Genomic DNA, 21,886 nt, shown 5'->3' on the forward strand with positions numbered 1-21,886 from the left:
GAATCACTTTTATCACTTGGTGGCAGTGGCGAGTAAGTAGAGCTCCAGTAAATCTCATCAACAGTAATTGCTAGGCGTGGTTGCACATGACTGAGTGATGAGTAACTGTCTCTGCGTAACACACACATGCGCACACACACACACACACACACACACACACACACACACACACAGACACGTTCACAATGTACTCAAATCACTGCTGTGCCTACATACGACTTCCTTCCCCTGTGCTGCGTAAACTTATGTGACACTTGTGCTTCTTTGGAAATGTTTGGTGATGCTGAGACAAGAAAATTGCACAATTCTGACCAGTGAATGTGAGAGAGGGGAAATGTGATGGTATTTCATCAGTCTGACATATGTTCAAGTGCCAGCTGTACATTTCTCTAAGAGGAAATTTTAGAATTAAGCTTGTGAGCAATAATTCAAGCCAGATACCGATGCATAAATAAATACTTATAGCAAGTTTTTAAAGCCTTTAACTAGGTGATTTTAATCACTCCAAGCTCATAATACCAGTGGTGAAAAGAAGCATTCAGATTCTTGACTTAAATATAAGCAGTAACAGCACAATGTCAAAATACTTACAAGTGAAAGTCCTGCATTCAATATCTTACTCAAGTAAAAGTACAGTACAGAAGTATCGTCTTCACAACAGAAGTACTAATAATGCAGAATGACCTCTTACTGTGTAATCTCATAATGTCATTATTCGAGTATTGTTATCAACATATAAACATGTTAATATTATTTGGATTTTTCCTTCTTTTGCCCATTAATGCTAATTTTATTGACATAATTGTAGATTTTGCATGTAAAATTTCAAGGTGGAAAAGTAACTAGTACCTGTACCTGTCAAGTAAATGTAGATGAGTAAAAAGTGTCATGTTTCCATTTGAAATGTATCAGAATAGAAGTATAAAAGGAGGCGACCTCACAATCGTTCTTAACTACAGTTGTTGAATAAATGTACTTAGCTGCATAATACACACAATATATTATAGCAAACATGCTCATATGGCAGATATTGAATATATGTCAGGAGTCAGAATGTGTCAGGACAAGATGCTACAAGATCATGTTACAGGGAGAGGAAATGTTTGTGTAGCTGTCAGTCATCAGTCATAGTCTTGTATTTGATGCACTGTATTTGCGCACAGTGACGTGCAGAACACGCCCTGTTACTCTGGATGAGCTGCTGTGACTCAGAGCTGTAACCTGCTGAAGCATGAACACACATGATGAGTGGGAAGTAAGTGAATAAGAAGAACTGTCACGGTGACACAAAGCCCGGTCTATCCAGTTCTTTTACTTGGAACAGCGTGCCGGTCGGAGCCTTTCTAGTTTGCTCTTTTGTGTCATTCCTTCCTGGAGGAGTTTATCAAACCTGCATTCAGAAGGTGCAGCGAGCAATATGTCCAGCATAAAGAAAGAAGCGTGGTGTGGAAAACTCATGATATTTAGCCTCAATGATAAATTCATGACAAACTAAATCAATCAGCTGGAGTCCCAGTTTTCTGAGGTCTCTTCTGTTCATGTTACACAACACACGGTTTCATAACACCCAGGCTGGGTTGTGTCAGTCATGTTCAGCTGAGAGAAGAAAGGCTTTCTATTAAGGTTGTTAACAAAAATTAGATTAAAAAAAAAAAAAGATCATCCAAAAGTAAGCCTGGCGTAAAAATGAGCCAGAATGACCATTCCACCATCATGTGTGATAGCTGATGAGATTACATGTGACTTTGTCAAATTTGATTCACATGGTGGCACCTGGAAACAAAGGAACCATGAAAACTGGTTTTTTTTTTCTGCAATGTGCAAATAAGTGCAAGTAAGACCATTTTGTCTTATTGATGAGGAGTTTCAAACTGATGTGGAGGAGAAATAAATCATATGTTAAGGTGTGAGCAGGTCAGGCTTTGCTTGCAAGAACGTGGCAGCCATTTGTATCAACAAAATTCAAAGGTAAAAAATAAGTGGGAATGAATAAAGACTTCCACACTGTTGCATTTTTCTTCTGGTCACTGGTAAAAAAAATCACTGAGATCAGAGATGATTTAATGCTTTTCTCTGAAGCTACCACATTTTCTTGTTGTTATCTCTGACTTCCACTCTTACGATCTGTGGTTTACTCACCTGTCTCCTCACAGCTGCAGACCTGCACAAAGAGACGCTGAAAGAGCCGACTTACACAACGAAGGATCAGATGGGCCCTGACGAGGACACAGCGAGAGAAGATACACGCTTATTAGACTTAGAGTTGGAAACAAAGCTGCGCCATTAATCCAATTTAGAGCTAAAATGGTTATTATTTAAAAATAAACACACACACACAAGATCTGAAACAGGTTTCATCAGTTGATAAAAGAGACACAGAGAGGCCATCTGAGTTTGGGATGTATAAATTAGTTTTCCTTTCCTTTAATTCAGAGAGTGGACGCTGATAATGAAAACTACATTTTGCACTGAGCTCTTTCAGCTGTCAGTGGACGTCAGGTCGGGGGAGGTGGAGGGCAAGTTACCTGTCAGAGTTGAAAATTACCACCTTTCTCATAGTCATGCCTGAGGTGTCAGGCAGCTGATTCGTCACTTAGGATTTCTGACATGCCTCCGTGCAGGTGTCAGCCTCCTTTCCTCTTTCACAAAAAAGCACATTGTTTTTATTTGTCCGTCAAGCGAACACACAGGGACTGTTTGCTTCCCCGTCGGAAAAATAAATTCCTCCAGCCATCAATCGGATTCCACAGAGGAGCGTAATTAGAGCTTCCCGCTGTTCTGAGGAACTGCGGGAAAAGGAGTTGGGCAGTTTTATAGGTGACTGAGACTGGAAATGATGCCGTCAGAGTCAGCTGAACACTAACTGCTAACGTCATTAATCTGGAAAAAGATGCTCACGTCAGACATATTGTGCTTCTGCTCAGATACACGTTGAACATTATAGACACAACCTAAAGCTTTGGGTTAAAGGGGTCACAGAAAGATCTGAATGTAAAGACCGTAAAATGAATTTGATTGTAAATCTTTAGAAAATGGAAACATGCAAATGCAAAATAAAACGTACTGTAGACAAATTCTGCTCTAAATGTAAGACTGATGATGGGACGTGATTAGCATTTATCTGCATGTCTTTATCGTGGTCGGATGTTGTTCAGGAAATCAGTAAAATACTTTGAATAACTCGCGACCCAGTTTCCTGGATCCTGGGGTTTTCCCCACCATTTTCTCTGAATGAGTCAAAGGTTCGCAATTCATCAAACTTTTAGATGTACAGTTTTGTTCTGTGATAGACAATGTCTGCTTTCTCAATCTGAACATCGTCCTCTACAAATCTACTCCAGAATTCATGCACATGGAGAGCTTAAGCTTGATTTTAGAGGGTTAGTTCACTTCTATAACATTTGGGACCCTTTTCCTTCCCTACTTGGGAAGCAAAGCAGCTCAGACTCCTAAAGGAGGACACTGTGGACTTGTGGTTGGAGCTCTTTCAAAGAGGACATTTTGGTGTAAATAATAAAAACAATGATGGCTGAATTCCCTTTAGCTGTATCAGATCCAGGGCCTGGGACTGCGCGTGCCGGCTCACTGTCATGACGTACTGGGGAAAATATGTTCATGCTTAAAATGTTTGGAATCGCATTGTTGGCTGACTGTAATGAAAATGTCATGAGTGGACTTCCTGCTCACCAAACGGGGGCTGGGGGGGGTAATGAAAAACAAAACATGACGACATTGTCTTAATAAAACAGTAATTTATTTTTGACTGAAAACTAAAATTGTTTGAACAGCACATTACAAGGGCATTGTTAAGATATTTTCTCCAAGGCTCAGTGATCACTTTCATACAGTACACTTGGCATGTACACGGCAACTCCTTCAAATGAAAGAAAAAAAAAAACTCTACAGAGAGAAGAAATAAGCCCATTTGCAAAAGAAAAAAAAAGAAAAAAAAAAAGGAAATCAGAGTCCATCCTGTAGAAAAATGACTGATTGTACGATTACCAAGCATTTTGGTTTGGTTCTAAGCCACACAGAAAGAAACCAGATCGCCTGACGACAGCAGACGACGGCACAGGAGGCACAAAATACGTGACACGGACAGGACATCCCATAATATGCTCTGACACACAATCGACTGGGTTCCAGCTTTAAAGTATGAAATGTCTAAGAGTTTTGATTTTTTTTTTTTTTTCCTGTCGTCTAGTTTTTTTTTTTCTCTTTGTAAGCAAAGTGTTGGTACACTACAATCCAAATCTAAATGCTGCATTCATTAAATACATTAAAACTTGCAAATGTAACAAAACCTCTTGTCTGCATATGAAGTTCAACACAGCATTTACATGAAAACAAGAAGAAAGATGGCTCCTTTTCTGACTGCTGTTTTGTGCACGAGGCCCTTCCCTCCATCCGGCACGAACACCTTCCCCTTCGTTACGTTCCTCCTGCCTCCACCCTCTCTGCCCATTGTTCCCTTTCTCTTTCGTGAATCCCTCCGCGATCATTCACTCGACAGAAAAGTAAAGAGTGCTAGATAAAAACATGAGGTAAGAAAGTGGTTTGATTATAGATCATGCAGAACATGCAAAACAGCGACCAAAAAAAAAAAAAAAGAGAGAGAGAAGGAGAGAGTAGAAAAAAGTATGTGTGTGCATTTAAAAATGGAAAAAAAGACTTACACAGCTTTGCGTCTTTGGTTATAAAGTAGGTCGAACAATTTTTCACAGCTTTTTATCCCCCGACCAAACCCCCAAATCAATTTGTTTTTTTTTAATCTTGACAAAGAAAGTCTAAAAAAAAAAAAAGTGAATTAATAGTTTTCTTTATCGACACATCCCATCACATCTTAACAACAGGTGTTCTCCTGTACAAACCCTCCTTTCTCTTAATACTTTACACTTTACAAAATATACATTCAACCTGGATTTCACCTAACGTAAGCTCGGCTTTAGTGTTAGCTCTATCTCATGAGAATTTTCTATTATGGAACTTATTGCCTACTTACTGAGATCTACCTGTTGCAAGAGACGACCAAATTTAATACCTGACAGATTCTAAAATACCAAAAGAGAGAGAGAGAGAGAGAGAGAGAGAAAGGTTTCTTTTTTGTTTTTAATAAGTATCTCCATGACATTGTTCATTTACATTATGAAAATAGCAGCCCTGAAATAAATAAATGCAAATACTAAAACTGAACTAATGTAAAAGTATTATGATTCATGTCAAAGTACGGTGGCTCTGAGAAAACAACACAAGCTTTTGTTGCAGCATATAACAAGCCGAGGATCTCGACTCACTAAACTCAAGCCGAGGCGCCCGCGAGCTGGCGTCGTCCCCCGCTCGGGGAGGTTGAATCCCCCCCCCCCCCTCCCCACTCCTCCCTCCTCCTCGGTTCTCTGGCATCCTCTGGGCCAGAGAGTGGTGACGGGTGACCGAGAGGACGGTCCCCGCTGGATGTTACAGGACCTTCGTCGGGGTCCTCACAGGGATGGCAACACCCTCTTCCACCACGTATTGGCCCAACAAATCGAGCTCTCTGTGCTCTTTGACCCCCATCTCCTGCACAAGAGCAGCATGCAGCAGTTTTGTGGTGTGCACCGGCCCGCCTGCCCTTCCTTTTTCAGCTTTCTTGCAGCCAACCACAGGGACAGAATAAGACTTTTCGAGGGCTGGTAAATGTCTTAATAATGTGAAGGCAACGTGCACACACTGAAGCATGGCTCTTGGTGGCAAACAAAGATGTCGCTGTTGTTGATTGTTCCTCAGATGGAGCATACTGAACGCAGACTCAAGCCTTTTGCTTTATGGAGCTAAGGGGACGGTAGCAGTTGTTGTCTTTACTAACAGGATCTTCCACTCCTGTCTGTGGGTGGGTGTTGTGTGTTTGAGCGTGTGTACTGGGGGAAAGGGGATCACGCCGATGTGATGTTAGGCTGATGAGGGATGCTGTGACTCCCCTCGTGGTGGGCCAAGGGGGGCGTGTTGTTGTTTGTGACGAGTGGGTGTTGCTGCTGCTGCAGCGGCGGTGACGTGCTGCTGCCCTGGTTGAGCTGACTGGACAGCTGGCCGAGCTGCTCTGAGTTGGCCAGCGACTTCAGCACGGCGTTCTCGCGCTCCAAGACCGAGTTCCTCTCGTACAGCTCCTTGATGTGCTCCTTCAATACTTCCACCTCCTCGCGAACAGCATACATCAGGTGGCTCTTCACCAAGTCCTGAAAGACGAGGGAAGGAAAACTAAAATGAACACACAAAAATAACAAGACAAAAAACACACAGCAGATCCCGTCCTCAAACCAGGGGGAAGCGTCCCATCAGAGCTGTGTGCAGGTGTGATCTTTTTTTGGCAACGTCGTAAACACTGAGGTGAGATAACCGTGGGGGTTATGCAACTGCATTTTCATAAGGCCACCTGTCAATCAAAGTGTTAGATCCTGAATATTTGGTTTAGCTTTCCAGTGTTTTTCTTGGAAAGGCCTACTGAAGGCTGGCTGTTTGGAACAGGGAAGGCAAACGCTTTGATGAACTGAATACAGGTGAATTTATGGTCACAGGGCTGAACGATGGGTGAAACAAACAAGCCTGTTCCCTTACATGCAGAGAATAGGATTAGTAGGCAGGTGGCATATGTGTAGCACCTCTGTGCTTCATTTCTAATGGTATGTCGTGACACATTTTACCTTTTTCAAGAAAAAAAAAAAAAGAAAAGCTCCTGTGATTTGGTTTTTGCACTTGGTCGTACTGTCATTTCAATAATATTTCGATGAACTATCATGAATTATGACGTTAAAAAGTTCATCGTCTCAGAGTCGCTTAGCTTTTGGCAGTGGGACAACTTACTCTGAAGCAAGTCTCTGTGCAGGCTTGCAGAGGATGTGTGTCGCCTGACCACACTTTTAAATCTGTGGAAAACTCACCATTGCCTGCTCAATCTTGTTATCGATGGCGACGACGCTGGCTCCAGATGCACTGTGGAGAGAAAGAGCAAAAGTTTAACCACAAGATACTCATCTCATGTTAAGCACGTGCTTTAGATTGATATCGACTCTTTTACATCCCCTACACTGCCAAATCTGGCTCCTGACGAGCCTAAGCAAGCCTCTAAACAAGACCTCGGGGAATTTCTCTGGTACCTCGGGAGGTAAACAACGTTTCATACGTAGATTAACAGTCATATCCGTTTCCAGAGAATGAGATGAACAGATTAGAGATGGAACCCAAAATACCTGCTCCAAAAACACTGAAAGCAAGGATGTTAAAAACATGGTGTTTTCAAACACGCTGTGTGAACAGCCATACCAGAGATCTACTCAAATAACCATCAGAGACGTCTCAACAACCATCTGAACAAGATCCTTAAAAACATCATCTCCAACAATTCTGCTTTAAGCTACACAATCCTTGAAATTGGGAACAAATGTGAGCATGCTGAGATATCTTTGGCCCTCATCACTGACACCATGCATAAAAATCCTAAAAACTGATATCATCTCACTTCAGACGTACGTTTTTGAGACCACACACGCATGAGGCTACACAAACTTTGACAAGTGCAAATTTCAACCTAGAGTGCAGCAATACAGACGGGTCACGTGACGTGTTGACGTCAGTAAAACCAGGTGTCCAACTGGTGATAAAATCTAGTAAAGAATGGGTCAGGTATGATTCAGAGCATGATCACAGAAGCTGACGGTGTGAAACACGTACTTGTGCTCGTCTAAAGGTGTCTAAATGAAGTAAAGAGCACAAAGAGGCGTTGTTTATCCGCCACATTTCACTCATGTCTGCGCGGTAAGTCAGCAGATGGAGGCCTGATAACAATCCTCCTGGAGCCTGTTTAAATACCGACATTCACCCTGTCCTATCCGCTTTTTTTCTATGCATGACTCCACTGTAATAAACTGAGATTAGAGACTGGAGGGTGGATCCTCTCCTGCAGGAGCTGCGCTCCGGGCGCGGCTGATGTCTCCGCCAGCGACCGCTTTCCATTACAGTGAAAATCTCATTGTTCTCCATTCTCTGTAGTAACACACATTATCACGTTCTGCTGAAATGTGAAGCATCCGCTTTCTCGTGCATCCCACCTTGTTAACACATCAGTGCATATCACTCCAGGGCAGGTTTTCCACCTCCCTAAGCCCTCTGAGGAAAGAAAGCAAAACGTCTCCTGCTTTACACATAAAAAGACGACCAACTTACTAAGCCGAGCACACGATCCTCGTACAGCAGGACGCAACGTTTCAGGATTTACTCCACGGAAACGAAAAAAACACAAAGGCTTTTCGTCCGCCTCGGCAGACAGCGCTGTCTCTCACGATCACCGCCCCGCTCGGACGTGCGTGCGTAACAACAACAGCAGGACCGGCGCGGTTTCATGCCGCTAGAAGGAGCTCTGCTCTGAGCCTGAGGTGAATGCGCCGACAGCATCTGATGTTCGGTTTAAAGTCACCTGTGACAAACGTATAGTGCCCAAACACATATATAACAACAGGTTAAAGTGCTCAAAGACAGAGAAAAGGCGTCGCCTGGATGGACTCATGTTAAATAAACACACGTCCCAGTGATGGAGGATTGCGGCAGAGTAAACATTGCAATCGCATGTGAAATACCTTCACGTGTTTTAGTCTTATGAGAAATATGAGGTTTCGTGTGCGCAAACGTGACGAAGCTTGTAGACCAAACTTGGAAAACTGAATAGGAGTGACAATTACGCATCAGCCCACTGTGGCCAGTCTCCCAGTTGTTTGCCTCAGTCCTGCTGCGTGCTGTGGGCAGCCCGGGGAGGGAGGGGGGGGCACATGCCCAAAACAGATGCCACACTTCAGGAGGAAACATGCTGGACTGCCACAACCAGAGATAGAGAGACAGTGTGGCCTTCATACCGAAAAGCTGATGGCAAAATAGACGATTCGTAGAACAAATGGACACTGAACAGGTTGGATTCCAGCCGTGTTCAGATGTCATGAAACACTCAGCTGCACGAGTCAGTTACATGTCTTACAAAGAAGTACAAGTACTTGGTACACAGGAGCATTTAAGTATAATAATGCAGAGCACGCGCGAGGCAGTGAAACCTATAATACTGACCGCGAAGGACACACAGGCAAGAATAAAATACGCTGACAATACACCAAAAGACTGTGTGAAGCACGGCAGATACCAAAGTTAACCAATCCGACAGTAAGACACCCGGCAGACACCGAACATAAACGTCCATTACCTGACGCATCTCGCCCTGTAGGACACCAGACGTCCTGAATATGTCGGCGAGGCTCCCGGCGAGCATGGCAGGCTGTAGTTCATTTTGCAGCGCATGATAACGTTTCTCTCAAGTCTCTTCAAAGTTTCTCTGCTTCGCAGCTCTTCTGAGTAGTAAGACACCTCCTGTGAGTGTCGGAGCCGAGTGACTTTTAAAAGCACAGTCACATGGTGAGAAAACAAGGGGGTGGAGTTCATCCTCTCCCTCCTCCCCCTTCACCCAGTCTGCTCCGAGGAAGACTCCGGGACAACTGACATTATTCACTGCCACTGTCTGCCAAAAAATTACCCACGGCGTCTCCAGAGGCACAGGGCGACTTATTCAAAGGCTAAACGTTAATTAAAAAGCAGACAGTGTTTTGCATGTTCTGGCAGAGAGGTCTGGTCGGTCCCTGCTCCTCTCTGCCACAGCAGCACATAATCACCTCTTGAGTTGGCAGTTTCTGCAACCGAATTAAGCGTCAGTGCACCAGAGGAGTTTTTCAGTCATGTTCCTCCAGCTGTTGACCGCCCAAAGCCTTTTAATGTGGTTATTCTACATCAAGACTGTTGAGGGAAAGCAACTTCAAGCTGGACATGAAAGAAGATGTGCAAAGGGCTGATTGAGTTTACCCTAACAGTATGTTAGTGAGAAGTTTTTATTGGTCACATTGACATTAAGCAAATATCAGTGCAATGAAAGGCCACAGTGAGTCACGCTGAATGCACTGTGTGAATGAACATGCTTTGCAAGTAATCAAATTTGTGATGCAGCATTCCACATTTCTGCAGTCTTCCTCTGCTCGTCCTCGGCTGCTGGGCAGTGCTAAGAACAAAACGTGTGATGCAAAAGTAAGACCGTACGAATGTCAGGGTATTTTCTCCTCGTCTGAATACGGGGTCAAAAAACGAGTGAACTGCGACGGTGCCTCACCAGGCCGTGCGATCTAAAGGCTGATAAACAGCACAAGGAGAGGACATTCCTCCCTTTGAAGAAAGCATTTACACATCTGGGACAAAGAGAGAGAAGAATGTCCACAAGTTTAGCCCTGGAATGTGTTTTCATCAAAAAACAAAACAAAACAAAACAAAAAAAACCAAGAGACATGCAGCTTGAATCAAATTAGTCTGTCAAGTGACAGGGAGAGCTCTGCTGAAGGAGTGACAAGAACAGGCCTGCAGACGGCAGGGTGGCGAAAAAGGTGGCAAGACACACAACAACAATAAGACAGGGGGCCCGAGGGCGTTCTCCCCTGCAGGTGGAGAGCGAGAGTGAAGACAGGGGTGGAGGAGAGAGCATGCTTTTCTTTCTCCATATTCTCTAAGTGTAGTAATAACGCAGTGGAAATACTTTGTTTCAAGAAAAAGTCCTGCATAGTGCAGTTGTAATTGAATGAATTAATTCACTTTAATGTATTTCTACATATTTTACATCACTTTACATACTCCTGGGGAGCTGGTGACTGTCCCCTTGGGGACCAACAAAGCTTTATTGATATAATAACAACACAAATTCTTTACCGATTATATTTTGTACTGTTAATCTGAATCTGCAAAGTAACGGGTAATTAAAGCTGTAATGTGGTGGAATAAAAAGTACAATATGGAAAGAAGCAGAAAATAGAAATACTCCAGTGAAGTACAAGTACCTCAAACTTGTACTTAAGTGCAGTACTTGAGTAAGTGTGCTTGTAACCTTCCACCATTGGAGGCTGAGCTTAGAAACACCATGAGGTGAGCCGTTAGTGAATGCTAAGGAGTTGTGCTCACAGGAGGAGGTGGCTGTTTCTACCTTGCGTTGTTCTCTAAGGCAGGAAAGAGCGCCATTCTTTACAAACAAGTATGCATGAAGAAATGTTCGAGAGACAAAAACTAAAACTAATTTGTTGCCTTTCGGTGTCCAAGGAAAACAGAGCACTGTACATTTTATTCAAGGAGGAAGACATGTGGTGGTTTATATAAGGACCGCTCGCTGTGTTAACCTCAACATGGGCCTTCCCCACAGACTGCTGCAGCGCACACATGCACTCGTCCCCCCCACAACAAAGTCTCCAGGACCACGAGGCAGCACATTCCAACTCTGAACCCCCCCCCCCAAGGCCAGTTCCTCTAAACCAAGACATCTGTGTCAGAGCCACTATCATGCTGTGACAACACCCGGTCAAGTTCCTCACTGAGGACTGGCTATCGAAACAGTCCTGTTTGATACCAGCTTAAGTGAGCTTTGCCATCATGAGCACGTCTCACCGGCCTGCTCACACAGACTTGCGAGCAGCTCCGGAGAAAGGTGAAAACTCAGTGCCTTAAATGTGTGGCAGTGACTTTAAGAGTTGTTCCACATCACAGGAGACACGTGCAGGAGCAGAGTGTGGTCTCCTTCATCGGTCTGGGTTGATCACATGATGTTTCATAGCATCAGAAAACCAATATGCTCTCCATTAAGGGCACAGATGCACCGGCACACGTCCTTGTCGCAAAGCATACAAACACTCACTGTGGGGGGAGGCAGCTGAATAAATTAGACCTCAACCTTTCAGCGATAACCCCCCCTCCATCCCCCCTTTGCAAGTGTATTTCAAAACAATAGCTGGAGGGTGGGGGCTGTAACGACAGTGAAGTGCGCTCACTGACGACTCACTGTTGTTCCCTTTCAGATGCATTCATCCCTGCTTCAGTCCAGCTCATGATCTCCGTTTTGAAAGACGCAGTTCAGCTACTCCACCAGATGAGGTCAGCAGAGGCTCCGATTAGCTGTGAAAAAACTTCGGCGATAATGCAAAGAGCAGCTTCAGGCAAGAACAGTGTAGTCACATCTAAATGATCAAAGGGATCTCACTGCCGTGACTGAAGTCAACAAAAAGTGTCCATCTGACAAGCTGGCTCTAAAACGAGTATGTTGGTTCAAACCTTTACCTCCCATTATTTCTGTTAATGAGGTAAAAATCACTCAGGGGTCACAGGAATGCTGTCACTATAGCTCTGACCATTCATTACCATTTGAAGTTGAGATCTAGCAAGTGATACCAGCACCGAAGCCATCTCTAACTCACTCTGCAGTGTCAGCCAAATGCTATAAGTGAACATGGAAATGTAACAGTTTCAGGTTCAGAGAACTGAAAGTGGCTTCTCTCCAGGGGACCTGCAAGCCCCTCATGTTTACCTATCTGCTCAGACAAATCCGACCATGCCAGCACTCGCGTCCAGTTTACCATAGAAAACTCCACTGTAAAAAATACATAAATAAATAAATAAAAAACAAACATGGAGGAGTGATTTAAACATTTTTAGTGGAGATGATATTGATATTCAAATTGCTTGTTCAAGCCACAGTCCAAAATGTAAAGATATTCAGTTTACCTCCACGTGTGTAGAAAGGTATGAAATCCTTACATGGGAGAAAATGGAAGCAGCAAATGTTTTATCATTTTTACTTGAAAAAATAGCTGAAACAATTGGTCAGTTTTCAAAATAGTTGCTGATAAATGTTATGTCAATGCATCAACTAAACATCTTTCTAAAACTGAGAGAAATCTCAACTTTTAAGCAAACATAGACGACTCCTCAGAAAGTGCTCAGAAAAAATAAACAAATAAATAAATAAATCTGAACCACAGTACAATTCATGACAAGATTGTGTAACATCATCAAAAGCCCCAAACTGCCTCAAAAGGGACTTTGTGGTGAGACTGTTATTTTTCACACTGTTAGAGACAAGTCTAAGTTTGTCATACATCAAACACTTTTTTCTTTGTTGTTGTTGTTTTCACTTATATAGTAAATGCGAGTGAAATGATAATTTGCATAGCAAGATGTGAGAAAACAGGAACGTACATGCCACCAACATGCTTGTCACAATCCAAATAAATAGCCTGAAACCTGAATATTGCAAGAGGGAAACAAGTTACACAATACCTGAGGCATATTTGGTGATGCACTTCAAATTCCCCTTCAACACTTGTATTTGCATACTGAACCAAAAGAGCGAGAAAACAAAGAATCTCAACTAACTGTTCCGTCCTGACAGCACAGAGCTTTAAACAATGGTGACAATTGCAGGATGCTGGAAGTATGTTAATATGCGCCTCTGAATGTGCTGTATGCTGTGTTCTTGGGACGTGTCGTCTTCATAAAGGGTGGTCCGTTCTCAAACAATGGAGACTGAATAAAATAAGACAGACCTCAGTGACCTCTGAAGTTTTATTTTTCCAGCACTAAATCAGAGTCATGAGTAGATGTGTGTGCTGCCACTGAGCTTCCTCACAAACAGACTGAAGGAACGTCCCCACTCACACCAGCGCCTGTTACGTAAACCCCAGACTTGTGCACAAACATCTCGGTGTGCATATGTCCCAATGTGACGTACTCAAAGCCCACCAGCCTGTCCTCCCTCCACACATGGACACCTCCAGCAGACGGCTTAATGGATGAACCGGAAACCAGGGAGCATGAGAAGGAATCAAAGCCCGTGGGGACTTAAGACACCCAATGATAAGATCTGAATTGTTGAGACAGCGAATCATCAACGTTCATTTCAACGTGTCATGGAAGGCCTTGTTATTTCAGAGGCTAAAATAACTGCCAGCAAGGATGTTTGTTAATGGTTCCCAAGCCACCCCTACAGCTCCTGAAGAAATGATAATGAGCCACAGTGTAATGTGACCATCAGGCTCCATATGCAAACACAGTGGGGGATCCAGGGCAGGGGTCCTCAAGCCTTAAATAATCACTGGCAAAACAGTGTTCAACTTAAACCAGATCTTCAGCCTGTAACATGTGCCTCGATATCACATTTCACTACCTTTTTTCTATGAGTGATTTGGGCCTGTGCCACTCCGCCTGTGCTCAAACGAGTGGGGGTCTAAGACCCCACTGGAATGTGTTAAAAGTAATAGTGTTACTCCCGAGGCTTTAATGGGAAAATCCTGGCACCTCACCGTTAACGAGCCTCTGTATTCAGCAGAGCATTTATCACGGGATCAAGGACTTAGCCTCATTTGGGCTTCCTCTCGGTGCTGCAGGGTTTGGGTCAGACTAATGTCATCGAGCACTATGCTGCAGAAACACTGAGCCTGATATGTGTCTCAGCCGCACCGTCTTTCTCTCTAGCTTCTGTCTGGCTTTCGCAAAGCCTGAGCTTCAGTCATGATTTGACATTACATAGTGGAGATACAGTTATCTTAAAGATTAGAAAAGGGATTTGTGGCCAGAAGGTCACCTGAGGTGAAACGCATAACCCGCTCAGCTCTTTGGGTGCTTATTAGCGCAGCTTCTGACCCTCTGCTGATCCAGAGTGGCTGTTTAATGGCGAACAGTAGAAGCCTATGGTTATATTAGGTATCTCCCAGGTGTGAATGCCTTTAACTGACCGAATATGAAGCAAGACGATGCTGAAAAAGAGGCATGTGTGCTCAGTAAACTTTCCCCGGATAAATAAAGGTCAAATGTCACCCAGGTTTCCAAAGATAGTTGACAGAATGAAAACGTTGCCCTCGTACAGTGGCGTCTTTGAGACATGAGGTCTACTACCTAAGCGGTGAAAATCTCTGGTTATGATCTCCATCCATCAATTACTCCCTGCGTCTGAAAAAGGGCTTGTTAAGTTCAAGATCAGAGCTCTGCACAATGTCAAGTCACGTCACGTCACGTCCATCAAAGCTTTGCAGTTAGTGATTTTGCTGGAGGGGGGGGCTCCTGTACAAGCGCTGAGTAATCCGTTCAAAATTATGTACTTACTGTTGTATGTGTTTCTGAGAAAGACCTTAAAATTGAGCTGAGCCAAGTCCTCTGAAGATATGCCCCACAGCCTGTTAGCAATTACAAAGTGTTTGTGTGTGTGTGTGTGTGTGTGTGTGTGTGTGTGTGTGTGTGTGCTTTTCATTACAAGCACTTTCAAGGAAAAGTGATTACAATCAAGTCTATGCCAAGAAAAAAGCTGTTTTTGGCAAAAATCCATTAACAGATGTTGAATTAACCACTGATATTTTCTAAAAATAAAAGAATGAGAACCGCTCATTGTTGAAAAATGACGAAGAAAGAAGTTCACTGGCAGGATATTTACTATCAGCACATCGTGAGTGAAACTGCAGCTTTCCCACGTTCAACTCTCCTGCTCCTCCTTGTCCCAAGAATGAAATGTTTGTTTCTGTGTCATAAACACCGGCTGCATACCTGGTATGGATCAAATAACTCTCACTGGCAAAGCATCGGGCCACTGATCAGGTGTGCTCAGCTTGAATATAAATCAGTCTTTTCTTTATTGCCCGTAATCATGAAGTTGATCATTGTGGACTGAGGGCAGTAAAAAGGCTGCTGCTGCTTTACTCAGAACCAATCGCGGCCTCACAATGGTTCCATTCAGCAGACCAACAAATCGCTTCCCTGGAATGTTTACAAACACAGAGTGTCACTTGTAATTTAGTTTGGCTAAAATAAATTTGTCTCCTGCTTGTTGCAGTTAAAAGACGAGCCGTTAAAAGAGGACATTTAAACAGAACTGTATGGAATCAAATAAGGGTCAAAAATGTTTTCTCAGAAATAATTGAAAAACCTGCCGTCGGTATTGTGCCTTTGAAAACCTGTGAAAAAACTCTGCATGGGAAATGGGCAGGAAAAAAATTGCAGTTGTAGGAAGAGTGAGAATGTCAAAATAAAATCTACGCACAAATTAGATCAACTAGGGGTGCGACTGTTTGGTGTAGAAATGTCAGAACACTGTGATACAGCTCCAATATCAACAGTGAGGTTATACAAAAAAAACATCTGAGTACAAACTGACAACGTGTGTGACGCTCGACTTGCACACGCACACACATTTATGCTGCAAGTACAAATTCTGGCCCTTCATTGAGCCTGAGCTAAAATTTGCACTTTTCTTAAAGTGAACTTGTTCTTTCTTCTTTGCATCTGTAGCCAGATGTTCACAGAAACGTTTTTATTCTCCGAGTCGTTGTGCAACCTCGCTGTTGATACAACGTTTCGCACCAATTTTATTTAAACATTCTAGTTGTTCTTCGACAACTACAAATCTTTTCTCTGCATTTGCAAACTTCAGCATTGTCAGGGGTTTACAAAGGGTGATATACAACCCCTAGTTTTGAAATTCAGTCTGACCATTATTCGAAAAGCTCTAAATCTTTTTGACTCATATTTGAGCTCGCAGGGCTGCAGCAGATGTGCCAGCGTAAAGATAAACAGGCAAGTATGTTTTGATGGCCACAACATAGTAGAAACTTGCGCAAAACACCACAGCTGGTTATGAAAAAAGCAATGTGGGGGCACACTGCCGAGCTGAGGTTTCACATATTTCACAAAGCAATCACTTTCAGGAATGCTCCTTTATGCCCTCAAACTGTTTGTGCGCAATCCCCTCTCCACTTCCAACAAGTCCGACCTTGCAGGAGAGCAGGCTCAGGACAAAAGGAGATGAAATGAGGCGGCTCTTCAGGTTTACCTGCAGTTAGTTGAAAAGTTGTGAATAAGGCCACGCTGTTAGTCATAGAGCCCACAGGCAAACATCAGCTGGATGGGGAACAAACAGAAGTGCTGATTTTTTTTGCCAGCTGCAACGCGCAACACTTGCTCAACGGCTACTGTTGATAAAAACTTCCGCATCTCATCTGGATCGGCTCGCTTTGAAGAAGAATACAGTCATATGGATGTTGGTGCATCTCACGCTCACTGCAGTGTATTACTCACACACACACACCCAAAACTGTGGTTTTACATCTGTCTTGCTCCACTAATGGTCTTTGTTTAGTTGCCAATGGCTGGAGCAAATCATGGAAGTGAAAATAAACTACGATATTCACATGCCATAGCATGCAGTGATCTGGCTTAATTACAATCAAATAATGCATGTGACAAATCTCTTTGATCACAACTGTGAAATAACAATTGGGAGACAAAAACATAAACTACACTGTTTGCCTCAATATAAACGACAGTGCCACTATAACAAGTTACACAGTTCCCTTAGAGCAACATTTTTGAAAAATATTTATTTCAAGTGCTGCCAAATCTAAGATTTCTTCAAAGGATTCGTTTAGATGGGAGACTGAAAAGGTACTTTGTTTATTACCGACAGGCTTGGAAAGATCTTGTGAATCCTCTAGCTACAACACACTGCCCTGTTCTGTTGAAATCTCTAATTAAATAAAAGTCAAAATTAAAATGATTCTAACGTCCCTGCCAATGCCCCGGGACTCCCTCAAAGAACCCCTATGCCCTTGGACCCAAACAGGGACTTGTTGTCTTGGCCTTCTTTGATCAGACATTATCATAGGATTTCATGACTTGACGTGCAAACCACATGTTTGACATAAAGGGTTTGGATGAAGAATGTGCTGCCACCTTAACTCCAAAGTTTGTTTGCCGCTGTTTGTTGGAAGCCAATTAAAATACCCTTGGCAGAGAGTCAAGACCTCAAACAGCCTCCATAAGAGAGCACAATGGGAACGAAAAATGGTCATGACTAATGCAAGCCACTCAAACCACACACATATTCAAACCCAAGTCAAAACCAACTACTACGCATTTTCCTATAGCACTAACGTTACTCGACAGGTACTTGCATGTTTTATAAGGATTAGCAATTCATTGATAAAGCAGCCTAACCTCTCTAACCTCACTCCACAGCTATGCACAGTATGTTCTGTGTCATTAGCAAACGGCAGAAATCAAATACTTTGTCCAAATATTAGTGAACTCTATTTGATAGCAACAGGATGTGAAGTTCACAAAGACTAACAAAGAGCTTTAAAAAGGACATTAAGACATGAAGCGTTTCAGTGATTCATAACTTGACAGTGGGTAGTGAAACTCCATAACAAGTATGTGTATGTGTAACAAAAGGGGGGAAATGCTTTAAGAATTCACTGCTTTGTCCCATTTTTGTCCAATTTCAGACCTCTTGATTTTTGACTGTGGTGAGGACAGCATGATGAATGAAAGGAAACACTTTGCTTTGAATCATCATGTTAGGTTAACTTAATTTAGCCAACAGCATTTCACACAAAAAGTGCAACAGACTGGTTAGTTGGTAGTCGTGCAGCTCTCGCTCTGCTGTTCTTCTTTGGCTTTAGGAGGGGTTCTCAAAATATAAGAATTCATTTCATAATACAATTCCCACAGTCAATCCAAGTCAGCTCCTTATCTGAACATACAAAACAGACTTTAGAGAATATTATGTCATATAACACAACCTCTGTCATGTTATCCCAGTGTGATCTGCTATTTGCAGTGCTAAAAGCCCCTGGCACTGTGCTGCACATGTGACGGGGGCAAAAGAAACCTGAGCACCGGACCCTCGTGACTGGCAGATTGTAGACACTTGAAGTGTCACAGAAAGTGTCAGAAAACACTTTCTCCATGCATTACACACTTGCAGCGGCTGAAATGTCCAGCTTGACAAGTCATTTAACTCAGCAGTGGGTCTCAAACTGTGGTTTTTCTTTCCGCTCAGCCAATAGAGTCAAATAATGACTCATTCATATAAATTTTTCGATATAACAACGAAGTAACTGATAGGAGGAATTTTTTCTCAACACCTACAATCTTCATGTGATAATTTTTCAGTACATTCAGTTTTTTTTCCTCTGGCATTTAATCCTCAGAACAGTAGAAATGTGTATGACACAGCATTTTAAATAGAATGAGACACTTATTCTTCGCTCTGTCCCTGTGTGTGCTATATTTACTTGCTTGCTATTTTAATCATTTTTGCTGACTTAATTTCTCCACTTAAAGCAAATCTGAAGAAGGTATTTTAGACTTGCTGGTTCTTTAACACAGGCCTGTTAAACAGGAGAAAAAACATAATTGTACTTTACAGACAAATAAAACAGGTAAAGTGAAAAAAAGTCTAATATGAGTCTAAAGTCTAAATGCAGATGAGGTCAGGTGGGAACCTCAATGACAGCTGAGTTTAACTTGCAAACAATGCAAGATGACTGAAGGTTTCATTTGTTTAAAAAATCCAAAACAAATTAAACTCCTCTGGAAACTGATGACTCCCCAAAAAGATAAACGAGTCAAAATGGACAATTTCTCGCCAGGTGTGCAGCGCTGCAGGGGTGCAGGGTCTGGTTTAGTGAGCCAGGCCAGGCAACACACATACATGTAAACACACCCGAGCTCATACCTATCGTTGACAGGCTTTGACCCTCGTAATCTGGCAGGCCGGAAAGCCTGGTAGAAAGCAGTGGACGGGTTCCTGCATTTTAATGGGAGGAAACAGAGACAGGAGAAACATGAGTAAAGGAAGGGAAACATGTACGCCAGGGGAGAGAGAGAGAGAGAGAGATATGTGGGAAAGAGAGAGGTGCTTTGAGAGGGAGAGAGACTGTGAATGAGAGTAGAGGAAGATCCTGAACCGCAATGAGAGGTCAAGAGGAAATGATGATACAATCCAGATTGCCCAGCTCTTTTCAGGGCATGATAACGTAACACCAAGTGCATTATGGGCATATCAGTACTTTTCCAAGTCCTAAAACCTCATCTAAGGCTGTGGGGATAACCATGATGCCTGCTGCAGGGTTGAGCTCATCACCACAAATTCTTTTTCATTTAATTCATTTTTTTTATTTTTGCTGGTGAAAGTTAGAGGGGTGCATGTGGTGTGTGACATGAAATCCAATAAACACAATAATATTTGTTTAGTTATTGGCTGTCAGATCAAGTAAACAGTTCGACTGCAGTCTTGATCGCTTATACCAAACACACTTTTCTTACTGTATGTGGCAATGCCCATACAGTTGACGCTAGCTGGTTGACATTCAATTCCTCCATGCTGCCCTTTGCGTCGACAAAACTTCTTGCAACTACAGCCCTGTTCGCTCACACTAGGTTTGCTTCTGACACCGCGTGTGGGGTTCTTTCAATAACTCAGATGACTGCTGTCAGTGTTTTATGACTTTTACTGAACAGCACTTGACAGCATTTGGCAGGAGGCTAACACCGTCACAGCCCTTAGTCTCTCTGACTAGTTGTAATATGGTCCATCACTTTCACATCTATCCTGAATCAGTTTCTTACCTCATCTAATAATATCAAAGTAAGTAATAATTAGTATTTGACTGACAATGTTTTTCTCAGTTTTTGCCTGACTACAAGGTCAACTGAATTCCAAAAAAAAAAAACTTCAGCAGAGCGCAGGTGAATTTTCTTCTTCTTTTTAGTTTGTTTCTATAGTTTTTTTAACCTCTTTTTTATGTATTACTAACATGACTGTATTCTATGCCTTCGTTTCGAAATTCGACTAGAAGCTTTTCAGTTAACTGCAAAGAGACCACGTAACTAAAAATGTTTTTAAAAAATTATAAGATAGTCCTGTACTGGAGGTGCAATGTAAGAAACACCTTTCAGGCATTACCATTGGCCACAAACAAGAAACAAGGGGAGGCCACATGTTAACAGTGTACAAATTGAACAAGTGCATACTCCTGCTGGGTACAAGTTCAAGTCAGCGGCCCCTCTGTCTGCACCCTCAATGTAAAACTTTCTAAGGGAGGCTTGTCCTACAATAAGAGCAGGGGTGGTCTACAAAATAGTAAAGTGGACAGTTTCATGATATACAAGACCCCGGAGGACCAAAAACAAAAGCAGTCAGGAGAAAGGAATTCATTTACGAAACAAGAAAAGAGGGGTTAACCATCCTCTACTGTATTGGTGACCTGACAAGAGTGATTAACAGCCAAGTTTCCATATCTGAGGCCAAGACAGATTTATCTCCACCACACCCGCAAACAGCAGCTCAGGACCTTCGAGTTTCCTCATGCACCAGTGAGGTATTTAGACACTGCAAGTTTAAAGAGCTCACAAACAACATACTTCAACACAGCAGCTGTGAGCTGAGCTCCTTGTACGAGCCAATATACCTGTTTTTATAAGGAGAGGGAAAGAGTCTGTACGCATGACAAGTTAATCAGGCAGAGAGGACACAAGCAGACATATCTGAAGACAAGCTGAGTGAAAAGCAGCTATTCAAAATCAAAGAAGCAGAGATAGGGAAAAGTCAGGGAAAACAGGGAGGTGTGGCGTGTCACCTCACCTGAACCCCCTTCAGCAGGAATTGTAGGACTGAAGCAGGAAAGTGTTTTTTTAGTATGTAGTGCACAGTAAGATACACTAAACAGCCCTGTAAATGCCACGTTAAAGGCCCACCATGTGTGTTTGTTTGGCCTTTCTCTGTATACTGGCCTGTGTACTGTACACAGTGATGTTTTGATTTTTTCACTATTTTCTGAAGTTTTCTTTAGATAAAATGGTTATCGATAAAATAACTGCAGCTTAATCACTCATGAAAATGAGTATTGGTGGCAGCCCTAATGAAACAGAAATCGGATTCTTGACAATCATATGAGTCATCTTTACACAGCACAGCACATTTGTGACACGATGCAACCTCACCAAAGTTGGCCTAGATGACCTGTTGGAACTAGCATCACCGCTGGAAGCAAATATTTAGGCAACTGCAGTCAAATTATCCTCTTGTTGTGTGAAAAGGTCAAATTCAGAATGCTGATTTGCACGTTTGCAAATTCATAAACATGGCTTCTTATCTGGTTGACCTATAGCCCCAAGTGATGCTGTAAAACGTGACAGGAACTCACATGTTCCCCTCTGGTGTTAATTTAGGACTTATCTTTCAATTTGACTG

General features: G+C 42.7%; 1 protein-coding gene across 1 annotated transcript in view; it reads right to left on the reverse strand.

Annotated features, from left to right (window-relative positions):
- Positions 1-3,739: 3,739 nt before the first annotated feature.
- The window catches only part of tsc22d2 (TSC22 domain family 2), a 34,356-nt gene continuing 16,209 nt past the window's right edge, over positions 3,740-21,886 (reverse strand). The window contains exons 2-3 of the mRNA XM_076725735.1: positions 6,912-6,963; positions 3,740-6,209 (exon numbers count right to left, since the gene is read on the reverse strand). Coding sequence (XP_076581850.1) covers positions 5,910-6,209; positions 6,912-6,963 — 352 coding nt within the window. The 3' untranslated portion in view covers positions 3,740-5,909. The remainder of the gene's footprint in view (positions 6,210-6,911; positions 6,964-21,886) is intronic.

This window comes from Chaetodon auriga, chromosome 3 (genome assembly GCF_051107435.1).
Source record: "Chaetodon auriga isolate fChaAug3 chromosome 3, fChaAug3.hap1, whole genome shotgun sequence".
NCBI classification, from domain to species: Eukaryota; Metazoa; Chordata; class Actinopteri; order Chaetodontiformes; family Chaetodontidae; genus Chaetodon; species Chaetodon auriga.